The 10,796-nt window shown below is 45.8% G+C and overlaps 2 protein-coding genes across 2 annotated transcripts; one reads left to right on the top strand and one right to left on the bottom strand.

Annotated features, from left to right (window-relative positions):
• Nucleotides 1-4,146: 4,146 nt before the first annotated feature.
• H257_14154 (hypothetical protein) lies at nucleotides 4,147-6,493 on the bottom strand (the record flags this gene model as incomplete). The annotated part of the gene is made up of 5 exons (XM_009841909.1): nucleotides 4,147-4,914; nucleotides 5,025-5,525; nucleotides 5,585-5,934; nucleotides 5,994-6,187; nucleotides 6,270-6,493. 5 exons carry the CDS (start codon nucleotides 6,491-6,493, stop codon nucleotides 4,147-4,149), a joined length of 2,037 nt encoding a protein of 678 aa, XP_009840211.1.
• A 1,166-nt stretch (nucleotides 6,494-7,659) lies between these two features.
• H257_14153 (hypothetical protein) lies at nucleotides 7,660-8,196 on the top strand (the record flags this gene model as incomplete). Its single annotated transcript, XM_009841908.1, has 1 exon — nucleotides 7,660-8,196. One exon carries the CDS (start codon nucleotides 7,660-7,662, stop codon nucleotides 8,194-8,196), a length of 537 nt encoding a protein of 178 aa, XP_009840210.1.
• Between the last annotated feature and the right edge of the window lie 2,600 nt (nucleotides 8,197-10,796).

Raw genomic sequence — 10,796 nt, 5'->3', positions numbered from 1 at the left:
TTCGGATTTTAGTACATGTACAGTACTACCAGTAGTACTATTAATAGTACTAGTACTTCGAAGTGCAATCACTGTATATTCAAATCAACTATACACATATCTTGGAGGATTATTATGACGTATTTCGAATGCTAATTCACTTGATTAACATATAAATTGTATTATGTACGGCTACGGAGTAATACTGTAGTACATGTACCTGTTCTTCACTTGATTAACATAAACTAAGTACAAGTGTAGTACTTCGATGTACAATGTACTGCACCAATAGTCAACTTCATATGTTTTGGAGGATTATTATGACATATTTTGAATGTTACCAATACTTGACTTGATTACTACTAGTACGTAGTAACACATACTAGTATTGTAGTACATTTACTATGTACTGTACTATTACTGTCGTATGCGTACTGTTTACTGCTCCACACTGCAATCCATACATCCATTTACTACAAAGCACTCCGGAGTACTGTACATGATAGAGTATGTAGTACAAGTATTAATAGTATCTTGTACTGTACTGTACTGTACTAGTATACAGTTACTATGCTGTACTATTGATAGTAATCATTAACTGTACTCTATGCGGTATCAAACCTTGTCCTTCTAGTACTCCTTCCAGTACAAGACAGAGTACTAGTATGATGCTCTCATCGGATGTACCAGCCCTTCCTTTGAATGCAAGGTCTATTGAAAATTACTCCATTCTGTGCATCCGCGTGGAGTACGTACTTCACTTGATTAGCATATACAATCTACTATTAATAGTACTGTCTACTGTAGTTCTACTGTAGTACATGTACTAGTAGGAGTACTCAAGAAGCGTACAGTAGTACTTTACAGATTAATGAGTCAAATTAATCCAATGTTGATTGCATTCCAGAAGTACTGTAATTACTATACTTTGGTCTAAATAGTGCATTGAATATCTTGAGAAAGTATAATATGACGCATTTTGACAGTTACGTCGAACTTGATTAAAGTATGTATTGATTATTTTGACGCATTTGGACGACTTGATTAAAGTATGTGTGCACACACAACAACATCGACATCGACAACAACATCTTGATCGCCCGGAATCTTCACCCCAACGCAGAGGAGACTGCGAACATCGACAACAACTTGATCGCCCAAAATCTCTACCCCAACGCAGAGAGACTGCGAACTTTGACGGTTACTTTTTTTACTTGATTAAAGTATGCTATGTGCACAGACAACAATTGTATACCGCTTACGCTTTGGGCGCAGTCTCCTCGTGAGTTAATCGTTTACTTCTTCTAACGTTAATGGTACTACTATACTGAATGTAGTGCACTACTACGTAGTACTTCCTACCTCAGTACGGATATGATTGATAGATGGTTACCGAACAAGTACGGCCCTGTGGACGAAATGTGGCAAGTCTAGTACGTACGCTAGAATTCGCGCATGAAATCACGTGCCAACCCGCCCCCATCAGCCACCGGATAACGAAAACCATGGTGTATATGAAGGTAACACCTTTTGCTGTTATCAGTACATTTTATTACATCGAGACTCTCTTATGTGGACAAAACGGAGGTGTTTTCCCTTATACTTTCGGAGGACGTCTCGATATAAACATGTGAAAGTAAACTTGCATATACGCACGCGAGACTTGCTGGGGGTATGAAGCGAATGTCTGCTTAGAAAAGATAACAATACGTCTTTTTTCTAGTCTATTATTTTTTCGCATGCAATATCTACTTCTTTTTGTGGGGGTTCTCGTTGTTTTCACTTGCTACATCTACATCTATACAGAGTTAAGGCCGGGGCGCCAATGGCTTGAAGCGAGCAATGCGGCTGAGGATATGCAATCGCCACAATGACATGTCGTTATGCTCAAAAGGGCCAGTGCTGTTCGTCTGAATATATTGCTTTGCTGCAATACAAACAAAGACACCGCAATCGTAATCGTTGGGTTGTTTGGGTCCAGGAATGTCCATGCCGTGTAATTAACCTCGACGCTCATCCAGAGATTCGACAAAGCGTTGTAATGTCGTCAATATGTCCGGGTGGGGGCATTGCAACGGGTCGTAGCATCCGTAACACTGGTGCCAAAATTGACAATGCCAAGCATCCAGTGACCAGATGCAAAGATCGGAAAGATCACACATTGCGTGTATTGCCCGTAGGACGACCTGCCAAGGATACGGGTGGCTTGCTCAAGACTTGGGTCATTCGTCATGCTCTCATAGAAGTGGCTGTCCAAAAAGGCCACGCTTGGCGTAGACTGCACCAGGCTTTCCATGAAAAGGTTGATCACGTCCTCGCCAGTCCAAGCAACCAACGAAAGCAGAGAAGCCAAGTTGAAATTGTGATCCTGTGCTGTCAATACGTAACTCAATAGCTCCTCGCGAGATAGTTCACTCCTCATATTGTCTTGGTTTCGAGGAGGCGAAGTACTCAACGACAAGGTGGCAAGAACGTAGCCGACGGGGGTGCTTGGATTCTGCAAAGGTGTTTGCGAGAACATTTCTTCGGTACGCCCAACCGAGGCCTGCAAACTTGTCGCAGGAGGCATGGTGCATGGTGAACCTCGCTGCATCAGCGCCAAAACACTTGACTTTGGTTGGACCCTGGCAATTTCAATTGTTCGTGGGCAATTCTCCATGCGATCCAACACACTCCGCTTTGACCGAGTCATTGGAATCGTGTTTGTTGTCAGAGTGCTCTCCATGAGATCCAGAACACAGAGCTTGCGTTTGGCCAGCCGAGCGACTGCTACTGGAGCTGCAGGTAGAGTTGACTTCAAGGCGTTGAAATCACAGGAGCTGAGCAAGGCAGTGTTTTCGTTGCGGGATAGATACAGCGCAAACAGTTTCTCCAGCCTCAAGCTCTCTGCAATTGTTTCGTTGCTCGGCTGAAAGTACTGAATGCACGCATTGGTCAGCGGCTTCAGTGCTGAAAATCCATCACGCTTGGTCAATCGAGAGATGGCGATGTATCCTTGTTGGCACGTGTTGACAACCTTTTGAACTTGGAGCCACGTGCTTTCCAATCCGCGACAACAAGGGATTCCATTGTCTCGCCTTGGATCTTGTAGATTGTCGAAGCAATTGCGTTGACAAACGGCAACTGCTGCAAGTTGAGCTTCAGTGTTCGTTTTGAACCACCAGGGCCAGGCGTCAACGTAACCTCAGTTGATCCCTGAGGCTTGAACATGAACACGGGGTACACGTCAGCTGGCAGGGAGTCGTGCAATCCATCTCGAGGCAGCACGTCAAAGTTCTTTGGACGTGTCACTCGAACAAACACAACTGCGGGTGTACTGTTGGGTATCAGCACCTTCAGCTTCGATCCAGCATCCTCAACGAGCTTGAATTTTGTCGTTTGGTTGAACTGAACGGAGTGCAATGTCCCAAACGTTCCATTTGCAATCCCGTGTTGAGGGTTCACGTTTTGTGTAAGCACCACGGGCATACCTGGGATCAAATCGATGAACGGGGCCATGTTGCCGAGCTTTGTGTCGGGAAGGGACATGATGTCAGATATGTCTTTTGACGACAACCCGTTCAATCGACCGTTGAAGTTGGCCACAACTCGACTGGGGTAGTGGTTCCGTGGAAGCTTCGTAGACACTGAGGTAGTGTATGCGTTGATGATGGCTTGTCTTGTCCGGTTGTTAGGGGTAGTGTACGTTGTACATCGTTGACTTGGAGGAGCTGAAGGAGTGCTGACATTTGATGACGCCATGCTCTTCAAAACCAAACCATCCGAGAGAATGCGGCTGTTCAGGATGTCAACAAGCACTTGCCTCCATTCGCCTTTTCGTGCCAGGCTCACATATCGCCCCCATTCGGGATTCTGGGAGAATCGGACGTTTTCATTCAACACCACAACATCCTTGAACGACCGCCACAAATGGAAGCCCGGGTCTTCGTAGAGGTCGAGCTTCAAGTCCCCTCAATACGCAGACAGTGGTGTGTACAACGGTTTTCCACCAACAGGGGGCATTTGGAAGAAATCACCCGCCAAAACGATGTTGATTCCACCGAAGGGCAGGTCCAGCTTTGTCCGAGCACGTAGTGCCTCGTCCAGTCGAACCAACTGTTGTTTGTTCATCATGGACATTTCATCCACCAGAAGTAGCTTCAGGTCTTCCGTGTAGCCAGGCACGCCTTACTCGTCCGCTTCTTTCGCCTCGTGAACAGTGCTCGGGGTCAAGTTGTGCATGCCAATCCAACTGTGCAACGTAACTCCGTTTATCGAGACGGCGGCCTTGCCAGTCATTGCAGTTTTGGCAATGCTGAATGGTCTCTTCCACGAGTTACAAAATGCTTGTACAGCAGCGATGACATGTGACTTTCCAGTACCGTCTTCGCCATGCAGCACCATGCGTAGTTGTATGGCACTGGTTGCAGTGGCGACACTTTGGGGGTCGAGGTCCCCATTGTCTTCAAGTTGCCAGCGCTGCAAAAGAGCGCGTGCGATACATGCAAAGCTCAAGTGTTGGCGCATACGAAGGCTAAATGCATTGGAAACAACGCTAATGTGGGCGTAATCAGGCAAAGCTTGAGGTACTTTGCCCCTCTCAACCAGGTTGCCAGTGTACAGCATCGTGGATGGGTCCAACGCACCCGGAACGTTGACTTGAACCAACGTCGGAATCTCGCCAGGGAGTTCATCACTCCAAGCCATGGATGTATCGCTAATTTCTTCAACGCGGGATGGGTTTTCGAACGTGACAACTCGTTCCACGCGTTTTTTCGACGTCCATGTCTTTAGACCATTGACATCCGACGCAAACTGCTCACGGCAATGGAGTCGCTGGTCCCAAGCACCCAAAATGGACATGTACTTTGAGGATGTTATTGTTGACGCTTCATCGAGAGACTTGCCACCAACCAACGCCGCGATATCCTCTTCAATCAGTGTCGCGTTGGAAACCTGACCTGGTTGCTCATCTCCGACGATGATATAGCTTGGTACAGCTCCAAGGTGGTATCAAGTGCATCGTCTCAATCCAAGTGGCTGATTGCTGAATGTCCGCTGGCAACCAGGAGTGCGTTTTCGAAGTCAAAGTCGTCGAAGTCAAAGTCGTCGAAGTCATAAGGCTCAGTGCGACCATCGTCATTTTCCTTTTGGATGTCCTGTTCTTCCCGGGACGTTCTCGTCTTCGCGGCCATCTTTCGACCGACATGGTAGTCTTGCATGAAATGGTACACTTCCGCACAACCAGTGCTCATCGTGGGTTGAAATGCTTCCCACGCTTCATTCCATGTTGAGCCGTGAGGGCACAAATCCGCCAACACACGAAACGGTTTGAACAGAACCAAAGCAACTTGGGCGTGGAAGTTCCTCTCCTCGGGTTTCAAACAATCCCCAAAGAATGGCACGCGCACGCCACCCGTTAGAACGGGAATACGCGCCAAGCGATGTACCCCAAGACACTTCGACTCATGCAGGGAATGTCGTTCCATGAATAGCTTCTCCGGAGATGTCCGTTCTGTTCGATTTGCGAGGAAGTACTTGGACATGAACTCAAACCATGAGATGTCCTTGTACATGGCATCGGGTCTGTTGATATAATCTTCGGCTGAACCACCGGTACGAATACGCTTGATTCTTCGGGGCAACTTGGTCCAGAAAATGATGAAGTGTCTTCTTCGTCGTCACTTTCCAGGTCAGAGGAGTCACTTTCCGACCCGTCGTTGGAGGATTCGCTGTCAGAAGCGTTACTTTCCTCCAGTTGCGAACACGATCCATTGCTGTTCTTGATGTTGGTGGTCACTTCAAGTTGAAATGGAGTGTCGCTGTGGTGGTGCAAGAACTTCAGCACGTGTCGGATCGACATTTTCTTGTAAAAGTGGCTGGTGTAAGCACACGACTCGCGCAACAGGTACAAGGCACACAGCGGACCAACAACTTCTTGTTTTCTGGTCGTGTTGAACATGTGAGACGACGGCACTTGACTTCATCGGACAGAGCCTCTCCACCTTCAGCTACTGATAGTTCTCGCTGAATACGCGTGTCAAAAGCAGCCAGTGCCAGGGCCGTTCGACATTCAACCTTCTGCTGGTTTTTGGTGGTGTACTTGCAGGTATAGTAGATACGCTCAGCCATTTCAGCCCCACCGATCATGATTTGAATGTCGTGGTTGCACTTGAACGCACGAAGGATGCCATCGCTGTATCCATTGATGTACTCTTCTCCGAGTTTCCTCACGAGCAAGATTGCAGACGTGCCAATGCGTCCAACTTCAACTCGGGCCCGAGGGAACAAATACCGGCACAAGTGCGCACCTCTTGTGTTGCGACTTTGTTTGAAGCACGATGAGCAATGCGACCACCAATGTTTCTTGAAGTTTCCTCAACCGCATCGCATGCTCATCAGGAGGTTCCAAGAGTCGTCGAGCTTTGAGGTTGTCCAATCGTGCCCGATGTTCCTCGGAGGATTCTATAGAGCGCTTATCCTTGAGTTGTTGCAGGCGTAAAGCATGCTGTACTGGAGACTCCTTGCTTCGCATCTCAGATTTTTTCGCGCATTCAATATTTAGTCGCTTGCGCCGATCGTCAGGTGATTCAGTTGACCGTTGGCTGGCTCGCTGAGCAGCCATTCGAAGTCGATTCGTTTCCCTGCGGCGTCGCACCTTCTCCGCGTCAGGAGGGAGTGTTGCATCGCTTGCTGGAGTAACATTCCGTGTCTTCGGTCCAGTCACGGCCACGTCAGTGGCGTGAGTAGTTGTGACCTGTTCAAAATCCTTGTTAACTACTTGGTGGTGTGATGATATTTATCAATGGTTGGTATTACTTGGATGGAGTTGGATTGACCTGCTGCTCTAAGAATATCTCTATTCGGCTCAGTCACGCGCATGTCTGCGGCTGGCGTAGTTGACGCCTGTTTGGATTCCATGTGAACTGAAGCACAAGTCTATAGACTGAATATGCATTTGTCAAGTTACTAGGATCGAGTTGGATTGGATAATTTTTCGCCTCTTTTCGTCAGGCTGTTTGATTGGGTCCATATTTTCCTAATTTTGAAAGTTAATAACTATATAATTCGATCATACAAGGAACTCCTTTAATTTCATTTAACCTGTCTAACCCAATCACAGAAGTACCCCCGGAGTTTGATTTGGGAGAATGACAAGAAACCTCTTAAACTTGATACGTACGAGAATCGGCGACGACGGCTCTCGAAGGAAACACGGGGGTCGACGGACGACCACACACACGGAGCCACACAGGGAAGCCACACCGAAGCCACACACGGGAGTAGATAAAAAGTAATGAGGGAAACCACACAAACACAACTTTAAGTAAGACTGTTCAAATGTGGATGATCACTACGTCAGCAACGGCACAAGCGTGGATGATTACTGTACTCGCGGTAATTTATCGCTACCCAAGAAGTCACTTGAACTTCCAAAATGGGACTAATCGAAAACAAGTAAGCACATACATTCTCACTACAACGTTGAACCTGATATCATTGCAAGTAAATATAGAATGCGTCATTGCAAGTAAATATAGAATGCGTCTGATACAAATCATTGGAAATAAATATAGAATGCGTCTGATACAAATCACTTCCCTGACAAGCTTCGAATTCACATAGCAAACCTTGAACCTGATAACTTGTTAAAGAAGACCATCATATAATCTACCAGTAGCATTGGGCATTTTACAACGTATGAGCTTCGTGAGTCCATTGGATGCAGAATTGGCCGCGACTCTGGTTACCCAACTGCGTGACATGCGCGAGCTAGTTGATGATACCAAGGAATTTTGGGCCTTTTGGACCGGTTGGCGCCGGATTCTTAAGGCTGTGCCGTGCGACTACACAATGTACAGCATGGGACGTTTCCATGGGAAAAAGAAGTACAAAGTCAACTACTTGCCGTTGCACTGTGCTGATAACGCGCTCGGTATTCACTCCTACATTGCAGAACTGGCGACTTGGATGAAAAAATCGAAACTCCAGACCACGTTCCATGAAATGCGTCAGAAATGGCTGCAATTTGCCAAAAACAAATCTCAAGCTATTACGAGCGATCTGCAGCGCCATACGACCTGTATGGAAGTGCCACGACATGTGTTGGAGTACCAAGTCCGGGATCTCAAGCGACGACTCGAAACGGCTGAAGCGATCCTCGAAGCACAGGTTTCGAAGCAACGTCGCCTTGCCGCGAAGGTGTACGATGAATTTCCAGCACGCCCACACGACTAATTGAATACATGTTCTCTGTCTTATAATATTGTTGAAGTATATTTCGTCATTTAATTCATGTAGTCCTTTCTCTAATTTAATCAAGTGTGCATTTTCCAATTTGAAATGAAGCATCCCAAGCGAAAGGCAGACGACACTGACCACAGCGCGGGAACTCCAGAACCTAAGCGTCGCGTCAGTATCCTTGGGCACATGGAAAGCTCTCCGATAGCGCCAAATGGAGCTATGATCGACTCGCTTGATGAGGCCGAAGCGTTCTTAGACCGAATTGACCGACCGGCACTAGCGCGGCTCAGTGGGCGCATTGTTTTTACTGATCGACGTGTTGCTGGGTCTTCTGTACTTACAGTGTTCTTTGTTGCTACGGATGACGATGCGTCCATTGAGGACCTCCAATCGTGCACTTGTCATGCGACTGGCAAGGCAAAACGCTCCAACATGCTCTTACTCTACAGTGCTGTTGTGTTCGATGTTCCTCTCGACCACGATTTCATCCCTGGTCGTGTTGCTACATCCACTCGCACTTCAAAACACAAACGCGATAATGGGAATGGACCATTTACATGCTACTCAAATGTGAAGTCATGGGCGTTTGCTCCATAATTGAATCAAAGTTGATCTAGCTCATTGCAATTATCACGATGTTTAACCTTCTAATATAAGCGTTTCGTTGTCATAAGCTCGTGGTTCATTCCAAAGTACAATTTTCCAAAGTACATGGTCGCGGTGGTCGATACTTCAAATGGTCAGGCAGCAGCACAATTTCAGCCAATATCATTCTATGGGGTGTATCAATCGCTTGCCATTCGGTGATACATCGCGTTGTCCGGGTTCTATACGGATTAGATTGTTATCACTTGTGTACATGGGATGGTTGTGTTCAAATACGGATGTTATGATAGCGCTCGATGTACCATTGTTCGTCGTGGTAGTGGTCGTCGCATTTAACTTTGATTCTAACTTCCACGTGTTAGACAGATATCGTTGTTTCCTGGGATGGATATAACTGTGGCCGATCAATACAATATATAGGCTGTGTAGGTTCAATACAATTCCGCCCACAACACCACTCCTACCGCGTGTAATTCGTTGTCCACATGTCTAGATGTCTCGTTCCTAATGATGTTAGACAGATATAATTGTGCACACAGTTTAGCTGCAATACCGTATTTTGGTATAGCTAGTCGAGTATCGGTCGTTGAGGCAACAACCTTCATTCGATCGCAAGTTGTCTTGTTCCTAAACAGGTTAGATTGATATCTTTCTTTGGGATTGGATAGCGTCCAAAGACACTGTGGCCAAGGAACACAAGCGTAACGACACTGCGAGCCACCACACCGCGTCTCCGCCCACAACACCACGTCTTCACCCACACCACCACAAGTCCAATCCAAAAGTGTCAGATTCTCAATTGTTCATCCGCATAATTACCGGTTGGGTTAATCCGGATACAATGCACTGGTCATCGTTCACTGTTGAAATAAACCTAACCCTTTTCGAGAGCTCTTCATTCCACATTCTTCAATTTACTGTGCTCTGCGCACTTCGAATTTAGTTCACCGCACACTCTAACTTCGGTTCTCCAGATCTCAGCCCACAGGCCACTATACGCAATTCTAAGTAGCTCGCACAACGCATAGTCGATGAATTGATTCGGATTTCGAAGTTCAAGGTTTTGAACTCCACTGGCCTCAAACTGGCTCTTCCAAAATACGTGTTCTTCAATACAAACTTGTAATGAAAGTTAGTACGTTGTAATGTACTGTACGTACTGAAATACTAGTATTACGTACGGTACTACATACTGTATGTACTGCACTTTCTGTACAGATAAGATATAACTGTCAAATTAGACTTCTATTCTGTTTATGTTGCTTCTGCATTGTACTATGCTTACTAAACTATAGTCATAAATAGTGCATTGAATATCTTGAGAAAGCTTATTATGACGCACTTTGACGGTTACTTTTTTTACTTGATTAAACTATGCTATGTGCACAGACAACAACAACTTGATCGCCCAAAAACTCTACCCCTACGCAGAGGAGACTGCGAACAAACAACAACAGACAAAAATTGTATACCGCTTACGCTTTGGGCGCAGTCTCGTCGTGTGTTCATCGTTTACGTCTTCTAACGTTAACGGTATTACCACTATACTGTAATGCACTACAACTACGAAGTACTACCCCTATACCTTAATGTTAGTTAGATTTACCAGTTACGTACAACTTTTATCCGTTTAAAAGGTACTGACTTTTTTTCTGTACGACCTACTTTGATCTAAACCTTTATATGTAGATAATTGTACTACAAATCAAACACAGTGAAAATCAATCATCATTCCTGACAGTTTTGTCCCATAACTTCAATGGTACTCTAATTAGTCCTCTCTAATGAGTGAATTCAAGTTCCTAATGAAATTCTCTATTTGGAATTATACAATAGTCCAGGAAATAACCTATTTGGCCGAGGTACACTTGTTAAAAGCTCAAAAGAGCCCAATCAATCAATCATTTCCGTACGGACGTAGTACTTCGTACTACTGTACCGGTAGTACTACAGTAGTGATGCTAACGTAAGCAATCATTGACTGGCCA

This window comes from Aphanomyces astaci (genome assembly GCF_000520075.1).
Source record: "Aphanomyces astaci strain APO3 unplaced genomic scaffold supercont1.54, whole genome shotgun sequence".
In the NCBI taxonomy this organism is placed as follows: domain Eukaryota; phylum Oomycota; class Saprolegniomycetes; order Saprolegniales; family Verrucalvaceae; genus Aphanomyces; species Aphanomyces astaci.
Note: the sequence above shows the minus strand (reverse complement) of the source record. Positions and strands in the feature narration are given on the sequence as shown.